Source organism: Rhinoraja longicauda, chromosome 9 (genome assembly GCF_053455715.1).
Source record: "Rhinoraja longicauda isolate Sanriku21f chromosome 9, sRhiLon1.1, whole genome shotgun sequence".
Lineage (NCBI taxonomy): Eukaryota > Metazoa > Chordata > Chondrichthyes > Rajiformes > Arhynchobatidae > Rhinoraja > Rhinoraja longicauda.
This window is the reverse complement of record NC_135961.1, coordinates 38,420,304-38,440,752: the sequence shown is the minus strand read 5'-3', so window position 1 is coordinate 38,440,752 and position 20,449 is coordinate 38,420,304. Positions and strand designations below refer to the sequence as shown.

At 40.4% G+C, this 20,449-nt stretch overlaps 1 protein-coding gene across 4 annotated transcripts in view; it reads left to right on the top strand.

Moving 5' to 3' along the window:
- The window catches only part of agpat4 (1-acylglycerol-3-phosphate O-acyltransferase 4 (lysophosphatidic acid acyltransferase, delta)), a 108,778-nt gene extending 89,143 nt beyond the window's left edge, over positions 1 to 19,635 (top strand). For 3 of the 4 annotated variants that reach the window (XM_078405207.1, XM_078405208.1, XM_078405210.1), the window contains 2 exons: positions 13,285 to 13,344; positions 17,363 to 19,635. In XM_078405207.1, the coding sequence (XP_078261333.1) occupies positions 13,285 to 13,344; positions 17,363 to 17,508 (206 nt within the window). In that variant the 3' untranslated portion in view covers positions 17,509 to 19,635. Of the gene's footprint in view, positions 1 to 13,284; positions 16,010 to 17,362 lie in introns of those variants that run through there. The other variant, XM_078405209.1, reaches the window with a different exon arrangement.
- The last annotated feature ends 814 nt before the right edge of the window (positions 19,636 to 20,449 follow it).

The window sequence follows — 20,449 nt, the reverse complement described above, 5'->3', positions numbered from 1 at the left end:
ATATTTATGGAAATCACCCATGATTTTACTGTGTACATTGTACAACTGGTGCATAGAGAAAAATAGTTTTAAGTTAGATCTTCGTTGGGTTCAAGTTGACTATGCGGGTGTGAATATTCTACCCAATGCTTGTTAGCTAGATTTTCACAGGAGGAATGCCATCTATGTGCAGTATCTTTGTTACACTGAGTTAGCTGTACCTAATTCCTGATGTAGTTGAAAGTTTAAAAAAAACTAAATGTGGTTGTGGAGTGGTTGTCAGCAGGATTATATTTGCCTTCCATTTGTTGCTCACAGTTGCACTTGCCTTTTATGACCATGTCCTACTATGTCGTGACAGAAATTGAGACACAAATTATTAAGCAAAGTGCAGCAAAAACTAAGGCTTGGTCCTTAAACCATCCTGAGTCCCTTCTGATAGCTAGTACTGTTAGAAACAGTGGAAAGGGCCTTCTAAATGTCTCTGATTCAAGATATTTAGAAACTGTTTTCAATTTTAATAATTTAAAATATTTTCAACTAAGTATTTCTTAAGCCACATTTATGTTGGGTAAATTAAAGTATTTTTCAATGAATATTGAAATTTTGTTATTTTAGAAAAAAGTGTGACTTGCCTTTACTTACCCTTTTTAGAATGCAACTGAATGTAGAGAAACCTGAGAGGCAGATATGAAATGTATCTGGCTGCTCAACTCAGCATCCTGTAGTACCTACCAATGCCAAGTCCTTCGGAGGATTGAGAAATCAGATGTGACCTCCAGTGTATTTGATACATCTATAGGAGTCCAGAATGTGCTGACGTGCATCAAACATGCACTGGAATTGCTGGCTAGCTGTCAGCATGGTCTGGTGCAATGCTTGCGATTCAAATACCTGCTCAAAGAAAATTGGTATGAAAGAACTGCAGATGCTGGTTTACAATGATGATAGACACAAAATGCTGGAGTAAGTCAGTGGGTCAGGCAGCAACTGTGGGGAAAAAAGGAATAGGCTGTGGAAGGGTCTCAACCCGAAACATCACCTATTCCTTTTCTCCAGAAAGGCTGCCTGACCCGCTGATTTACTCCAGCATTTTGTGTCTACAAAGATAATTGGTGAAGGGTCACTCCAACAGTTGCCTGGATTGAGTAGCCTGTTTAATTCTAGATTTAGTAGAAACTAAAGTATTTAGGTTACCACTGCACCTTGTCTCCGAATTTAAAGGTTGATTTAGATTTTAATTGTTGATTGTTTAGCCAGCCAGTAAAACCAACTCTCAACTTAATGCTTGACATTTAATGCAAAGTAAGTTTTTTTTTTAAAGGATAGAATGAGTTTATGGGTCTAATGTCTACCAAGCCTTTAGTCATTTCAGAAGAAATAAATTGCAGTTTCTGTTGTTGTGCAGGGAAGAAGGTAATTAAATTCAAAGGTTATTAATTCAGTACCTTTATGGGCAGGGGAGTGCTTATTGCTATTCAATGCTGTTGAGGTCATATTTCAGCTTTTTATTTTAAAAAGATTTTTCCAGTTGGATGGTTTAAAAATCTGATTGGAGACATTCGTAACTCAGAGCAGCATTTAGAATCCTATCACTATGGTACAGGGGAAACCCAGAATATCGTTCAGCATGTTGATCAGTAGCAATTTGACTGAGCCATCCCATTCTCATGTATTTAATTGTTTGGTGTTGATTGCTGAGGGCACGGTGCAGGCATGCATGATGTGATCTCAACTGAAGCATTTGAAGAGCCAATCCAAACCCGGGATCTGGAACTATGTGAATGGATTCTGGACAGTTCGATTATACCCTGCCTCATTGATATCTCCTTTAATTTACCATTAAAAGTTGGAAAGAGATGTACTTTCCCACTATTGGGACAAAGAAGCTGTTCGTGCTGCTACAAAGGCGGTAGGACTAGAGGCACATCAAGAGGCCAGCAGCAGAAGCATTGCATTGAGCTCCTAATGCAGGAACCATTTTAAAGACCCAAGCACAGGGTCCTCCGCTGCAGGACATGGGGGGCAGGGTGTGGTGGAGACGCCCCTCAAAATAAGGGAAGGGATTCCACGCCAGTGGGCCACATGAGTGGCAAGGGTGGGAGGTAATTTTGTGTAATTGGTGTATTGAATGTATGTATTGAATGTATATATTGAATGTATATACAGCCTCCAAGAATGTCGGATGGAGTTTTGTAAGGAACATGTTTTGTATATATTTCGCGAATAAAGTATATTTTGAAATATTTTAAAGACCCAAGCACAGCGGGAAAGATGGGTACAATTGCACATTCACATATATCCTGCTGTATGCATCAACCCCATCCTTTCCCAGTCTTTTCTGTTAAGCATATTCCATCCGTTTATTACTTGCACTCGCTGAACTTAAACGTTCTTTGCAATGCACCCCTCCACACATATATCAATCCCCTACAGAGACCTTCCCTCAATGTCATGCAATACCCTGCATTTCTGCATTACCCTGATAGCAGCCACCATCAACATACAAGGAAAGTGGAAAGATGATTAAAATTCCACTTGTCGAGTGGTATATGAGAGTGGATTTGCTGCATTTGTAATGTGTAATTTGCACATAAAGCCGTATGTGTGAGAGCTGCTGAAGAACATCCTCAAACCCACACGGTTGGGGAGGAGGGATGTATGTCTTGTGAGCTGTTCTAGAAATTACGCAGAAGTCATAATGACCCACTGTTGATGGTGTTGGCTCTGATTTAAGTCTTGAAGGTCTCGGAGTTAAAAGTCAAAGGTTTAAGAAAAGTGTCAATTGGAACCAATATGCATAATTAACTATGCATAGCATAAAAATTAAATTTTCTTTTCCTCAGTGGGGCTTGATTTAATTTGTTCCAAAATAAATCTCTCTGCATTGACTTTACACTTCTTCCTTTTCCAATTTCTTGCCAATCTCCTCACTTTGCTCGATTACATTCCTAAGGGAACGGCTGACTTCTACACCTGTCCTTTGAGCCTCACAGTGATTCTGGCAAATTCTTTGGCAGGAAGCCAGTGATGGATAACAACTGAATCCAACCCTAAATGATTTAGATTCACTTGTGCAGATTTAAAGCAGGATTCCTGCTTTGAAACTGTGGTTAGGAATTCAAGATCCAATTATTTCTCTTTTTAGTTGGCAGTAATTGGTGTTCCTGATTTTGTCCTAATTGATATCAGTTTATAACTGATAATTGAGCCCAGGGATTGTATAAAATCTGAGCCATCAGGAAAGCAAAGACCCAATGTATTTCAATGACTAATCCTATAACAGGACCTTCAATTTCAGAATAACAGGTGCGTTTACATTTTACAGCATTATTTTCTGATTAATAGCAGGAAATTGTTTGGTGTTGATTGCTGAGGGCATGGTGCAGGCATGTATGATGTGATCTCAACTGAAGCATTTGAAGAGCCAATCCAAACCTGAAAAGCAGATGATTAGTGGAGAATATTTGCATCTTTTTAGCTACAGTATAAGATTGCCTAAATGTGTTATACGGCATGTGAATTTTTCAAGTTTCTGCGGATTTCTGCGTTTTTAAAATCAATTTTCTGCGCTTTTTGCATGATTTCCGCGTTTTTCACTTTGCCAAATAAATGGAGAAATCAGATCGAAAAAAAAGAAAAAAGAAATAAATGATGTATAGACTTGTAATGAACGCTAAGGGTTCCGCTAGAGGTCGCTAGGGGTTCCGCAAGAAATCCCCCACGCCCTGGAACTCTCCCCGAAAATGTGGCACCTAGGCTGGGCAAGGCAGCCAATCTCGACTTCATCGGGACTTCCACGGCCGATCGGTGGGTTGAATTTGCAACCTGCGGCCGGGGCTCTGGAACTCCAGCCCAGCTGGGGCCAGCAAATCTATCCCCATGGCCGATTTCCTTGGCCTGCTGGATAAACCAGCAAAGCTCTGGAACCAAGATTGCCAGAAAATCAGTGGTGGAACTGTAATGAGTAAATATTAAATTTAAGTGCAAGATTATATAACTAAATTAATTAAGACAGGGTTAAAATCTAAAACACAGCAGAAAAGCCAGTTACCACCTTTTTGGGCTGATTATCAATTAATGTGCGAATTTACTTCAAAATGTCTGTTTTTACTTTGAAATGCACTGAGGCTTGAAACTGGTAATTTTGTCTGTACATTTTCTAAAAAATTCCAATTTTGTGACCCCCGGTATGCAAGCGCCCGGCTCTTTTCCTCTTTTTTTTTTTTTACCTCACTCGCATACCTGGTTATATTTCGTATGATTTTTGTCTCTCTATATGCAGGTGTACTCTCTTAAGTTGGTGACAATATGCAGGTACACTCTCTCTCTTGGTGATAATATTGCATTTCTCTCTTTGAAAAGCATGTGTGTGATGCATGTATTGCTGGAAAGAGTTGCATTTTCCCCATGGTTTTATAAATCGATGTGGAAAAGGCACAACTTGTGAGTTCAGTGTGTTGCACCGAAGGTGGTGCATGACACGGCCAGCTTTTGGATGCTAACCCTCGGCCAATGTCGCTTTTTCCTTATTTTATCCTAGTTTTGTAAAATTTACCTTGTCTGAACCTATGCAGTCACCAACGTGATGGATGCTGAGGTTTGTAAGGAAAATTATCTCTATATCTTAATATTTATTCACAAAATGCTGGAGTAACTCGGCAGGTCAGGCAGCATCTCAGGAGAGAAGGAATGGATGACATTTTGGGTCGAGACCCTTCTTCAGACTTCTATATCTTAATACATTCATGAGCATAAAATATTTGCTTGTGTGCCACTAACCACCTCAAAATATTGTCCTTGGTTTAGATTATCTCCACTTGCCTATTTGCAACCTAAAATGTACACTGTATCCTATGCAAACGTACGTTCAGATCTAATGTGGAATTCTTTTTACTTGTGTCATAGTTAGCATACTATTAAAGTGTTGTATGTCTATCTGGAATGTGTACTAATGTGATGCAAATTCTGTAAACATGGTCTACAGACTGAAATAACATCTTTCTCTGATTACCAAGTTGAAGGTTACTAACATAGAACATGAAAAGTACAACAGGAACAGGCCCTTCGGCCCACAGTGTCTATGCCAAACATGATAGCCACAATATGCTGGAGTAACTCAGTGGGGCAGGCAGCATCTCTGGAGAGAAGGAATGGGTAATGTTTCGGGTTGAAACCCTTCAGACTAAGAAAGAACTTCAAAGTAGGCGTACCTTGAGGAGATTTCGTAGTGGTGTAGACAAAATGTATAGAAAGGAACTGCAGATGCTGATTACATCAAAGATAGACACAAAATGCTGGAGTAACTCAGCGGGACAGACACTCAGCGGGAAACTCCTCTCTGCACGTGATCCATATCTCTCCACTCCTCGCATATTTGTGTGCCTGTCCAAAAGCTGTCCTGTAGTTCTTCATTTGTATGTGAGGGTTGGTGGCAAGGTTAGAAATCATTTTTCATTTCAACTGAGAGACTTGTTTGACCATTGCGGAGTACGGGTCTGAAACCAGAAGCGTGTTCAGTCTAAACCAGATAACGATAGGCTTCTGAACAAGCTGTGATTTTACAACAGCTGATGGTTTAACGGGCATCATTGCTGATAATAACTGTTCACTGCTTAATTATTTAATTATATCGATTTAAATTTGCACATCTCTAGATCAAGAGTCCAGATGCCCGATTGCATGTTTAATAATTTAACTCCTAGATTGAAAAGTTTTGTTTTGAAACAAAACCTAGTTCTTTACAATTCTCCTTCCACCCTACCCTATTTTATGTTTCTGGAAGATAAACACTAATAGACAATTGAACCCCTTAATGTTGTTATAATGTTTATTTTAACCGCCTTTAAAATAATTAAAAACATTAAACAAATGCTTTTTTATTGCAAATGTAACTTGCCTTGTTCTTCCTTTCCAAATGAATGGGCCACACCCAACCCAACAACTAAAAGTCTGAATGCAGACTTAAAACCTGGGATTTCTGGTCAAAATCCTTCTCTGTCTGTGCAATGTTGGAAACCCTAGTGAAATTTGGCCCTTTAAAAACTCACTAAAAATAGCTGATGTGAGAAATTTTGCATCATTTGAACTTAGTTTATTATATTATGTGTCCATATGCGGATAAAGATTTTGTTGCCATTATCTTTGGCCTTCCAACCCATACCCGTGATAGCTTTGTGTAAACTTGATTGTAAAAATTGTACTGAAATGGACTTCGTAATGTTTCTCGTTTTTAATAGCAACTAGCTTGGCGTGGATGGGCCCAAATCTCTCCTGCGGGCCCGGCAACCATCTGTCCAAACCTCTCCTGCGGGCCCAGCAACCCTCCGCCAACTGACGACACTCCATCTCCCCTCAACCCCCCTTAAAACTACCCCGGGGGAGGGCGAGAAGGGAGAGGGAGCCACTCACTCTCCAGCCCTGTGCGCAGGAGAGCTCACCTTCTCCCCCCCCCCCCCCCATTGGCCGCCACTCCTGTCACTCGGGCAGGTCCTGCCCCCCTCCGAGCGGCAACCCTCCCCCAACTGCGCACGCGCCGACCTATTGGGTTCCCATTGTGACGTCAAACACGGAGGTAGCCAATCAGGACGCGTTGGGGGGAGGTGGTAGAGGCAATCAAATTTATTAAAGTTTTAAAAGGTTTTTAAGTTTAAAAAGTGGAATAAAAAAAAAATATAACAACCATTTGAACCGCAGGCAAATGGTGAGTAAGGTGGGCCTAAAATTGTCACGCTATCTATCAATAGACAATAGGCAATAGGTGCAGGTGTAGGCCATTTGGCCCTTCGAGCCAGCACCACCATTCAATGTGATCATGGCTGATCATTCTCAATCTGTACCCCGTTCCTGCCTTCTCCCCATACCCCCTGACTCCGCTATCCTTAAGAGCTCTATCTAGTTCTCTCTTGAATGCATTCAGAGACTTGACCTCCACTGCATTCTGAGGCAGTGAATTCCACAGATTTACAACTCCGACTGAAAAAGTTTTTTCTCATCTCCGTTCTAAATGGCCTAGCCCTTATTCTTAAACTGTGGCTCCTAGTTCTGGACTCCCCCAATATTGGGAATATGTTTCCTGCCTCTAACGTGTCCAACCCCTTAATAATCTTATGTTTTGATAAGATCCCCTCTAAATTCCAGTGTATACAAGCCTAGCCGCTCCAGTCTTTTAACATACTACAGTCGATAATTAACTTAGTAAACCTATGCTGCACGCCCTCAATAGCAAGAATATCCTTCCTTAAATTTGGAGACCAAAACTGCACACAGTACTCCAGGTGCGGTCTCACTAGGGCCCCTATATAACTGCAGAAGGACCTCTTTGCTCCTATACTCAACTCCCCTTGTTATGAACGCCAACATTCCATTGGCTTTCTTCACTGCCTGCTGTACCTGCATGCTTCCTTTCAGTGACTTATACACTAGGTCACCCATATCTCGTTGTACGTCCCCTTTTCCTAACTTGACACCCTTCAGATAATAATCTGCCGCCTTATTCTTACCACCAAAGTGGATAACCTCACACTTATCCACATCAAACTGCATCTGCCATGCATCGTGTACCGTTTTGGCTGTACTTCGGGAACAAATATATATATATTAACAAGATGATAATTTTAGTTTTATATATACTATATATAGATATGTTTTTAATTCTTGTATAGATTATGCTGTATTGAAAAGGAAAATTATTATTTTTTAATTGTTCTTTCAAATTATCATGGTCGTTGGAACTTCTATTTTTCTCTTTGGGTAATTTTACTCATTCATCTAGCCATACTGTAATATCTTTTGAAAAACAAGTAGCAGACAATCCAAGGACAGCTTGCTACAGGAAGGGCACTGTGCTCCTTGCCTAATTGACTGTCAATTTTTAAAGCTTCATTGCAAGATATACGACCACAAGGAGATGGATGGTTTGTTCAGAGTATCATGCATTTCAAAATGAAGGTTTACATTCTTAAGCCAAAATAAACCCTCTTATTGTCCAAGACCCACCTGTTTTGTACTGCCAATAGAAATCCATCCTTTTAAAGTGTAATAGAGTGAAAATGAGACTTATTTTTTACTGCAGAGCAAAATATTAACCTTGGAACCCTTTAAAATTATTGATGATCCTGTGTGTAATTACCTGGCTGCAGAGTGGGCCTTTGAATCTGATAGTTTTTATGTTTTTAACCTTGGTTCCTATCCATTCCCATAGCTATTTCTAAATCTGATATTTTGCTGTTTCCTAAATGTTTTTTAATTGCACCTACCTCAGATATTTGTATGTCATTCATAGCCTAAACCATTATTTATTGGGTTGGAAACCTACTGGTCAATAATGCCAGTGAGTTAAATATATTTGGATCCATATATGTTTACTGTCCGTCTATAGTGGCTGACAACGAATGGAGAGGATTTGGCAGAACAACTCAGAGGGTGATGAATCTGGAATTCATTGCCACCAACGGCTGTAGAGGCCAGGTCATTGGGTATTTTTAAGGCAGATTTTTGATTAGTGAGGGTGACAAAGGTTACAGGGAGAAGGCAATACTGCTCCAATGACTTACGAACAATGAAATTATGGGACATAACAGTAGACTACCAATCCAATGCGCAAAAAATATTGTGCCTCTATTTCTTAATTTACTTGGAATTTAGGACACCTTGAGAACTATATTCTGCACTCTGTATCTTCCCTTTTGCTCGGTCTTTTGTACTTGAGCATGACATGATTGTATTTATCTATGATGTTATCTGATCTGAACGGATAGCATATGAAACAAACCTTATCACTGTAACTTGGTTCACGTGACAGTAATAAACCTAAACCCATTCTTAGCAGCCCAGCAGAATTCTTAATCAATGCAGTCACTCCTTCCCTTCTCTAACTCTTCGGACATCTTGCTCCAAATATATTTAACAGTATCCCCCGCATTGTCACATTATCCTAATCCTAATTACATGAGTAATTTCACACGTAGCCCTTCCATCTTGTTTAATATATTTACATATATGTGTTGTAACCATGTCTCAGACCTTCCTGTATTCTATTTAATCTTGTATGAATGCATACTGTTCTTGCATAAATATTACCTGTCATTTTCTGCAAAGGTTTATCTCCCCTTCAGTGTTGCATCCTTAGCCAACCCTTGTCAACGATATCCTCAACCATAGGCCCAGTAAATCTCCCAGAGGGGACATTGGGGTCCACTCCACAATCCATATAACCTGCATGGGGCCAACCTTCCCATCTTCCTCTTGGTCCCTCCTTTGAACTGGTCCCACCATCTCAGAAATCTAAAGTCCTCATTCTTCTACCCTCTCTCCAGCCATGCATCCATGCATATCTGCAGTCTCTTATATCTGTACTCACTGGCATATTGGCAGCAGGAGTAATCCAAAGATTCGCACTTTCTGACATTCTGTTTAAATCTTTACTATATCCTCAAAATCCGCTACACAACCCTCCGCCCATTTTTATGCCAAATCTTCTCTGCCAATGCCAAACAGCTTATTCTGCCATTGACTCTTGTTCGGTGTTGTTTGGTGGATTGGATGATTGAAGTCTGAAGAAACAAGACATATTGGCAATTTAACAATTTATTCATTTAATAAACAGGAGCCACAGTAGCGTGTGCAAGAACCATACACAGCCATAACAGCCTGGCACCTCCTCCTCATGCTGGTCACCAGCCTGGTCACACACTGTTGTGGGATGGCATCCCATTCTTGTCAGCACCTGGGGGTACCAGAAGCTCAAAACAAGAGTCAATAGCAACAGCAGAATAAGGTGTTTGGCATTGGCAGAGAAGATTTGGCAAATTTTTCATGGGTGCAACCCATATACTCAGCTCTGCTGCTCATCCCACAAATGCATGTTCCTTACAAATGTGGCACAATTTAAAAGGGAAATAAACAGGCTTTACAAAGGTATAAGATTTATTGCCAAGAAGCATTGTTACAACAAAGAAATAATCTACCAAACACAAATTTCCTTACTTTTTGTGCTATGTTTATATATTATAAAACTTGTTCAGGTCGTATGTATACCGTTATGGTTAATACATAAGTCTTTCTGCATTCCTGCTACCTAAATAATAACGTCTCAGCATATCAGTCTTGTACCCAAAACTACAGATCTATAGTTGTACCAATGAAATTGCTAACAATATCTGCAATGTGATCAGAATGTGTTTGTTGGAATGTGGTGCAGTCCATTGTGATGAATGGTAGCTGTTGAGGTTTGCTAATTTATTATGGAATACACATTTTGGATATCCTCGCCCTGCATGTCTGTTCCTGGTCCAGTTCATATTCACTGCATTTTTATTTTGTACTATGATGCATTTTCACTTGCTATAGTGGTAAATAATAAGTTTTATTTTAAATTGCATTGAGATTCGTTATTGACCTTCGATAAATACCTGGGTAAAACTCATCCCAACTCGTGCTGTAATTGCATGAGTAATGTGTGCTTTTGGAACCTAGTGTGGCTATTTTGCTTGTGTGTATATTTATTTCCTAATGAATTTAGATTATCAAAACCTAATTGCTTGTCAGCACAAGCCCAGCCATGAGTAATTTATAGCTGTATTTTGGCAGTTGTGTTGTGTCTGTTCTACTCCCTACTCCCTTGTTTAAAAATAATGCTTTTAGTGGGAACAAAAACACTGAATAGACCGAATGTCCCTTCTCAAACAGTAGACAGGACTGTCCAGTTGTCCTCAGGATTGAAATAAAAAAAGTCACTACTTCCATTTAATATAGGCACAAGAAACTGCATATACTGGAATCTTGAGGAAAACACAAAAGTGCAGGACGAACGTGACATCAGGCAGCATCTGTGGAGGGAATGGACAATTGGCCCGAAGAAAGGTCCCGACCCAAAATGTCGTCTGTCCATTTATTCACAAAATGCTGGAGTAACTCAGCAGGTCAAGCAGCATCTCAGGAGAGAAGGAATGGGTGACGTTTCGGATCGGGACCCTTCTTCAGACTGATGTCAGGGGGGCGGGACAAAGGAAGGATATAGGTGGAGACAGGAAGACAGTGGGAGATCTGGGAAGGGGGAGGGGAAGAGAGGGACAGAGGAACTATCTAAAGTTGGAGAAGTCAATGTTCATACCGCTGGTCTGCAAGCTGCCCAGGCGAAATATGAGGTGCTGTTCCTAGGCAGAAGATGGAGGCGCAGGCAAGTCCCAAGAAAGCAGATGTGGCTGTGATAGCGAGTCTGGGTCAAAATGTAGTCGTAGAGCAGGAGGGCAGGAGAAATCACAGAGGGGGAGCAGCGAGAGAGCATGTTGCTAAACTCGTCGAAGTGAGGAGGAGAACTTCTTCAAAGTGGACATACCTTGAGGAGAAATCGCAGTGGAGCAACAGGTAGTGTAAGAAAATAACTGCAGATGCTGGTACCGATGAGTTCCTCCAGCACTTTGTGTTTTACCATTTAGTGTAGTTGTTTTCTGCTTATCAAATAGATTTGTATCCAAAACCATAGACTTTAGAAAGTTATTTTAATATGATATAATTTCTGAATATTTGAAATGTGTTAAAAGGTATATTGTTGGAAGACTAGTCAGTGTCGAGAACAGCAATCTGAAGGTTATCTTAAGATGAGGCTCTGGCACTCGGGTGGGCAGAGGAAAAGGTTAGGCTTTTCAGTTCTTTACGATGTGGTATCTCATGTTTAAGTAAATATTTTAATAGAACATAGTTGGGGATACATTATTTTGTACAATTTTATAGTTATTGAGGCAGACCACTAATCATCAATTTGCAATTATGATTAGTTATTTGAAAGTTGGCTTGCAGTATTATTCCAGTAGTGAATATAGCTCTTAGGTAATATCTTCCAAGTTGTATCAAATTTCAGGAGTAAGCAACAGAAAAGTGGGCACTTTGCTAAATTAGTCCATACTGGGTTTATGCTTGAACCTTCTCATCCTTTACACTTTAACCATAATCTTTGTTCCTCAATGCTTTTCTACTTGGCTTTTAAATGCATTGTATTTGCATCCTGTAGTTGAGTATCCCATTATTACCATACCCTTTAGATTTAAAGATACAGAGTGGAAACATACCCTTCGACCGATCAGCGATCAGCCTATACACTAGCACTATCCTACAGTCTAGGGGGCAAATAAAAATTTACAGAAGCCAATTAACCTACAAACCTGTACGTCTTTGGAGTGTGGGAGGAGACTGGAGCACCCAGAGAAAACCCATGTGGTCACAGGGAGAGGGTATAAACTCCGTACATATAGCATCCATAGTCAGGATTGAACCTGGGTCTCTGGCGATGTTGGGCAGCAACTACACTGCTGCGTCACTGTGCCACCCTTAGTTACCAAAAAATTCACAAGAGATATTTACGATCTTGTCTTGATGGGATTGTCTCCTCTCAGATGGTGATGCTCCTTGTGTCTACTCAGAATTTTAGACCTCCATCTCTCAGCCATTCCAAAAGAACCTCAGAACTAATCTTTCCTGATAATTGCAACCTTGTATTTCTGTTATCCTTTGAGGGATTTTCATCCTTCCTAATATCTTTCTCAAATGGAGCAACTAGAAAACCAAACATAGTACTCCAAGTATGACCCAACCAAGATCCAAGATAGCTTATCTCCATTTTCATTAAAGGATTTATTAAGGTGTGTTGCTATTTTTGATCATTTATCTTTGTGCATTCCCAGATCTCTGCTCTTCTACCACTTAAATTCGTATTTTGCAAGAATTACTTACCACTATTTACTACGCCACTTGAACACATAATTAGCTAATTAAAGTCCGGCTGCTTGTTTATTAGTTTTATCGCGACTTATTGCTGTCCTCCTCTGTGCTAACTTCCGTGTTCCCCTCCAGATCTGTTGTATGCAAATCTGGAAATCTTGTTTCCAAAATCGTTGACATAAATCATAAAAAAACTTCTGCCTTGTTTGGCCCACTTTTTAGTTCCTGACACTTTGTGTAAGGTGCACCTTATTCTCAGTTCTGCTCTTGTCCTGCAGCTGCCAAATCATCTATCTTCAGTCTGAAGAAGGGTTGCGACCTGAAACCTCACCTATTCCTTTTCTCCAGAGATGCTGCCTGACCCGATGAGTTATTCCAGCACTTTGTGTCTATAAACTATCTATACTGCGGTCTGACCCAACTCCAGAAAAATGTTTGCTGGCATTTGAACGTGAAGGTCGATTGACTGAAGACATGCTGCATCCAAAGCTAAACTAACTTACAAAGATTGCAAATGAAGGGGTTCTTAATTTGATTTCTTGCATTAGCATCATATTGATGTATCTGCTTTACGTCTTTGTTTTCCAGCCTCTGTTGGTATGCGATGGATGATCGGAATGACAGAAATACAAAAGGGCTCCAGCTACGGTAACAGTGAAATGAAGCAAAATAATTAATTTCCATGGGGACTGGTATACTTCAAAATGGAGCTAAAATATATTTTTTGAAGAGACCTTGCGGCAGGTGCTAGGGTTGGAGGACGGTGCATCTAAATTACTGTGATTCTTTTGTGAGCAGATCACTGTATGGAACGGTATCGTAATCTGCGTAAAAAGGATAGGATGAATTTTATATCCTTTATGATGTATGTGATGCATGAAGCCATTGACACAGTAACGAGACATGGTGAAATTGGATGTTGTTGGAGAATGCCACACTAATAGTGCCACTAAAAGATCTGACGTATTGAGGCTTTCGATATTATGACATTTCAATCTAAATGGAAATTACCTTTTTTCAAAAAAAGTGGTGTAACTGAAGAATTCAGTCTTTTTCTAATAACATAAAAATATGCTTCTAACTTATTTAAATGCATTTGTATTTTACTAAATTTGAGTCTTCCTTTAGTGTTGCATCTTTTATCACCATAGTTGCTGAAATATTTGATCCATCCTTGCCAGAAAAGAAATAGATTCTGACTGGTTTAATGCTGCTGCAGGTTTTTGTCACAAAATGAGTGAAAATTAATTGCCTTAGAACCTTTGAATCGTGCAAAATTTAGATGTGGAAGGAGATGGTTTTCCCCACTTTATCTGTGTGGGTCAAGGAAGAGCTACCGAGAATAAGCCCACCTCCAGCAGCGTGTCCAGAGCTGTGCAGTGTGGACCCACCTTGTCCATGCCAACCATGTAACGGAATAAATTACACCAGATGCGAGTGACTATCAGACTGTAATGAAGCGTACAAATTAGCAAGAAAAAGCAGCCTACCAGAGGACTGGGAGAAATTCAGAGTCCAGCAGAGGAGGACAAAGGGCTTAATTAGGAAAGGGAAAATAGATTATGAAAGAAAACTGGCAGGGAGCATAAAAACTGACTGCAAAAGCTTTTATAGATATGCGAAGAGAAAAAGATTAGTTAAAACAAATGTAGGTCCCTTGCAGTCAGAAACAGGTGAATTGATCATGGGGAACAAGGACATGGCAGACCAATTGAATAACTACTTTGGTTCTGTCTTCACTAAGGAAGACATAAATAATCTGCCGGAAATAGCAGGGGACCGGGGGTCAAATGAGATGGAGGAACTGAGTGAAATCCAGGTTAGTCGGGAAGTGGTGTTAGGTAAATTGAATGGATTAAAGGGCGATAAATCCCCAGGGCCAGATAGGCTGCATCCCAGAGTGCTTAAGGAGGTAGCCCCAGAAATAGTGGATGCATTAGTGATAATTTTTCAAAACTCTTTAGCTACCCTCCAATCCTCAGGAACTACTCCAGAATCTAATGTAACCCCACTTTTCAAAAAGGGAGGGAGAGAGAAAACAGGGAATTACAAACCAGTTAGTCTAACATCGGTAGTGGGGAAAATGCTAGTCAGTTATTAAAGATGGGTTAGCAGCACATTTGGAAAGTGGTGAAATCATTGGACAAAGTCAGCATGGATTTATGAAAGGTAAATCATGTCTGACGAATCTTATAGAATTTTTTGAGGATGTAACTAGTAGAGTGGATAAGGGAGAACCAGTGGATGTGTTATATCTGGACTTCCAGAAGGCTTTCGACAAGGTCCCACATAAGAGATTAGTATGCAAACTTAAAGCACACGGTATTGTGGGTTCAGTATTGATGTGGATAGAGAACTGGCTGGCAGACAGGAAGCAAAGAGTAGGAATAAACGGGTCCTTTTCAGAATGGCAGGCAGTGACTAGTGGGGTACCGCAAGGCTCAGTGCTGGGACCCCAGCTATTTACAATATACATTAATGATTTGGACGAGGGAATTGAATGCAACATCTCCAAGTTTGCAGATGACACGAAGCTGGGGGGCAGTGTTAGCTGTGAGGAGGATGCTAGGAGGCTGCAACGTGACTTGGATAGGTTAGGTGAGTGGGCAAATGCATGGCAGATGCAGTATATCAATGTGAGGTTATCCACTTTGGTGGCAAGAACAGGAAAGCAGACTATTACCTGAATGGTGGCTGATTAGGAGAAGGGGAGATGCAACGAGACCTGGGTGCCGTGGTACACCAGTCATTGAAAGTAGGCATGCAGGTGCAGCAGGCAGTGAAGAAAGCGAATGGTATGTTGGCATTCGTTAGCGAGGGGGTTTGAGTATAGGAGCAGGGAGGTTCTGCTGCAGTTGTACAGGGCATTGGTGAGACCACACCTGGAGTATTGCACACAGTTTTGGTCTCCTAATCTGAGGAAAGACATTCTTGCCATAGAGGGAGTACAGAGAAGGTTCACCAGATTGATTCCTGGGATGGCGGGACTTCCATATGAAGAAAGACTGGATAGACTCGGCTTGTACTCGCTGGAATTTAGAAGATTGAGGGGGGATCTTATAGAAACTTACAAAATTCTTAAGGGGTTGGACAGGCTAGATGCAGGAAGATTGTTCCCGATGTTGGGGAAGTCCAGAACAAGGGGTCACAGTTTAAGGATAAGGGGGAAGTCTTTTTGGACCGAGATGAGAAAGTTTTTTTCACACAGAGAGTGGTGAATCTGTGGAATTCTCTGCCACAGAAGGTAGTTGAGGCCAGTTCATTGGCTATATTTAAGAGGGAGTTAGATGTGGCCCTTGTGGCTAAAGGGATCAGGGGGTATGGAGAGAAGGCAGGTACGGGATACTGCGTTGGATGATCAGCCATGATCATATTGAATGGTGGTGCAGGCTCGAAGGGCCGAATGGCCTACTCCTGCACCTATTTTCTATGTAACTACTTTATTAGCAATAACCTGTCAGGCAAGGAGAACAGTCAAGCAAGAGAGCGTTCTCTGGTCCTGGTCTGACAAGTTATTGCTAACAAAGTAGCTACAGTTTGATAGTCATGCCTGGTGTAAATTATTCCGACAGTTTTGGAGGTTCCATCGATATGTTTAAAATTATTTTAGATAGTAATGTTTATGCAAGTTTTTAAACTTCCCCCAATGGCATTCCCATGAACTCTGGGGATTTTCATCAAAGGTAAGGGGCTAGTAATTCTTCAATATAATTTAAGAATGAATTAATTAATTCATCAATACAATTTAACATACTGGGGTAGCCCCATTTGCCCTCTAATCCCTTCCCATCCATACATCTGTCCAAATGTCTATAAAAGTGGTAATTGTATCTGCTTCTGTAGCTACCTCTGACAGATAATTCCAGATATGGACTATCCTCCGAGTGGAATTGCCCGAGGTACCTCAGAAATCCCTTCCCTCTCACCTTTAGTCTATGCCCTCAAGTTCTTCAAGTGCTATTTAAATGATGTGAGGGTTTGTGTCCCAGCCATTATTCCAACCTGTATTCCAGACCCCTACCACCCCTCTCCTCAACATCCATCTACTAATTTCTTCAGTTCCCTGCACACCACCCCTGGATTTTGGCAATTCAGGGAAATGGGACCTTCCAATAAGGGAAATGGGACCTTCTTATTTACTCCAACTTGATCCTTCATAATTTATACAGCTCGGTTAAATCGTCCCACAACTTCCTCAGCCATTTAGGTGGCATCAGTGGGTGTGGGGAGAGAGAGACAGGATCTCCGTTTCTAGGCAAGGCAAGCGTGTTTTAAAGTACAGAGAGAAGATTTGAGAGGACAAGAATTCAGTGATGGGTGCAGACCAAAATTGTCAAAGTAACAATTACTTTACAAATGGCATTTAGGGATAAAAGTAAATTGAACTAAATTACATGCAAGGTGGAGAGAGCAAAACAAAAAGGGGCTAACTGAAGCCATCAAAGCCTGTCATATACTTGAGGTGCTGTTCCCCAAGCTTACCTTGGGTGGCATAGGAGGCTAAGCGGTCAGCTCAGTGTTAACAGCAGACAATTCATATGACCAGCCTGTGAGGATCTTGTAATTCAGAAGACTAGATCTGGCAATCTTGTTCTTTCTCTTTGTGATTTTATACTGACTTAAATCTCCTTATTCATTCTTATTGTTGATTTACCTTTTTAAGTAGCTGTTTCCACTCTCAGTTCTGCTACATTACTTGGTTGGATAACATCACCTTCTCTGCTCCCTGCCCTGACAGAAGGTATTTTATCTAATTTTCTCATAACTGGGTTAAATCTAACTTCATTGGGATCAGTGCTGTGTTTCTTTTAATTGATAATCCCATTTTCCTTTGGTTTAGTTCCAGTCATTTGCCCTAATTTGATGTGCTTTCTTTAATCATTATTGATAGTGCCCATCCTATCCTTTTATCCCCCTCTATCTGATCTAGAAATGTTGTATCCAGGAAAGTTAAGTGGCCAGCTGTTAGTTTCAGTAATAACTAAAATATACTTTTGTATATCTACTAATGCCTTTAGCTCATCTGCACTGTTCAGTACACTCCTTGCATTTTGATACATACCATTTAAGCCAGACTTATTTTTGTATAGTTTCCTTTCATTTCTTTGCTCTGCCCTCCATACTTCCTCCATTCTGACATCCCTATAAGTCTGAGGTCTTCCCCGCGATGCTGCCAAGAGCATTGCACATCAGCAGGGCTGGGATCAATATGCTGCACTCCACAAGCCACTTTCCTTCTCCACTTACCTAGAATTAGTGCCAGGAGTGGAAAGCCCGCTTTTTTTAAGCTATACTCTTCCATTTCTATATTCATTGCTGCATCTGAATCTTTGCCCTACAGAATTTTGTTTGAGTGTATCCTGAACTGAGATGGGGTGCCTCATCATGTACGACAACCAAATCTTGTGCCTCAGACTGCCTGATCTATCTCTCATAACAGCATGTGACTTTATCACCAGTTGAAACTTATCCAGTTGTCCAAGCCAGAATATGGTGTGGCACAGGGACAAAATAAGAGGAAGTGGAACCTAAAAGTGATTTCTTAACCATAAAGTGTGTAAAATCTATTTGGAAAGACCCCATCAACTTCTTCCTGCCTTTTCTAATTTGTGAATTTGAACAGAGAGGTGTGCTTGATTTATTTTCCCCTTTCATCAATAAGATAAACTTGCATAGAACTATACTGGACTTCAATATCTGAATGTAAACTCGCATTCCATTATTGATTGGCCGATAGTATTATGACCTGTACATTAACAGGGAAAATATGACACATGTGACAAATATGACTCCATTATTGCTGCAGTCACCTAAACCATATTTCTGATGATTTTGAATGGAGCGACAACTGTATCAGTCTGGACTGACTATTTGCTTTCTGTTTCTTTTGAAAATGAAACCATTTCCTTGCTCTTCGGGATAAGAATTTAAAAATGTTGTATTTAAAGTTTATGCCCTGCCACAACTACTTGAAATTCACACTGTGTTTTAAAATGTGTGCTTTTTTCCCCCTCCCTGCTTTGCTGCCTGAGACTTCTTCATGGTAATTGTCTGCTCAACCAGTTTGCTGCCACAATTCCCGGACCTCAATAACCTCTTTGGAACTGGCGGCATTAGATCTTTGTGGGCAACTTTCTTTGAGGTTAGAAACGAGTACTGTGCATCCACATAATTATCCTCACTAACCCAAGTTTTCAAGCATTGACCAAAAGAACCAATAACTGAGGAAGTAAGAGTCAAATTGAATCTGCAGCATGTTGTGTGAATATTAACAATCTGTAAAATGGATTTGATCTGGCATTACTTTACTAGCATTAACTTCTTAGATCCATTCAAAATTAATTTTGGGAATGCTGTTTGAATTTTTCCATTTCTAATAAAGCTAACATTAAAATGCACAAAGATATTCCAGAACACAAGGGGTTCATAAGTTAACATTCAGGGATTTGCAGATTGTTTCTGCAAATGTAGCAATGGTGCCCTCTGCTGGACTGAGATTTAAACTTGTCGAATGCAATTTGCAGCATAATAACAACATTGTAAGCCTACTACACAATCCTTTGTATTGCTGCCTATTTATACTCTTGGGTGAGTTCTATTCATAGCCGAACATCCACGATTTATCGCTGTATGACAGGATGATTTTAGCTTGTCAGTGGAGACAAACCGTTGAAAGACACAGACAATGCGTGGGATATCCTAGATGGGGCATCTTGGTCCGCATAGACAAGTTGGGCTGAGGGGCCTATTCCTGTGCTGTATGTGCTGATAAAGCTAATGTTAAAATGCTGCACAAAGATATTCCAGAACACAAGATGTTCTTAAGTTGCTTATAACATGTACAATAACACCATCTGTCTCGTTTTCTCTCAGTTGTGATACTAAACCACATGCAGTATTGACCAACTCTGCCTCTGTTGAAGTCTTTTTGCAGATGCCCCAACATTTGATTTTGTAAATTCATAATTTAGATGTCCAAAATTCAGAATTTTACAACAAAATTCATAATATGGCATGTAATGCACCCTTTCAGCAAAAAAAAAGTATGCACGCCAAATGCGCTGCACTACATTCATGTGTGAAAAATGACTATTTCCAACAGTCTAGTTCCTGGACTACTTGTACAATGTCAGGCCTATCATGAGTATATTCTGCTATTAATAGAAATGTTATTGAACAGAGATACTTTTTGCAACACAATGAAAAAAATGTTTTGTTTGTTCTATTTTGCTTTTTCCTTACACATCCCACTTCTCTAGGTATTGAATAAAAGAACAATAGTCATAAAATGTATGACTTAAGTTATGAAGAAAGAGTTGATATATGCAACTCGACTAAGCATAGAAGTACTTGTTGAAGTAAATTCACACATTAATTGATAATCAGCCCAAAAAGGCGGTAATTGGCTTTTCTGCTGTGTTTTATATTTTAACCCTGTCTTAATTAATTAATAGTTATATAATATTACACATAAATTTAATATTTGCTCATTACAGTTCCACCACTGATTTTTCTGGCACTCTTGGTTCCAGAGCTTTGCTGGTTTATCCAGCCGGCCAAGGGAGTCAATATGGGGATAGATGTGCTGGCTCCAGCTGGGCTGGAGTTCCAGAGCCGGGCCGCAAGTTGTAAATTCAACCATGGATTGGCCATGGAAGTCCCAATGAGGTTGAGATTGCCTGCCTTGCGCGTTTCCAGGGAGTCTTCCCGGGTGGGTGGGGAATATGTCTCGTGGAACCCCTAGCAACCTTCA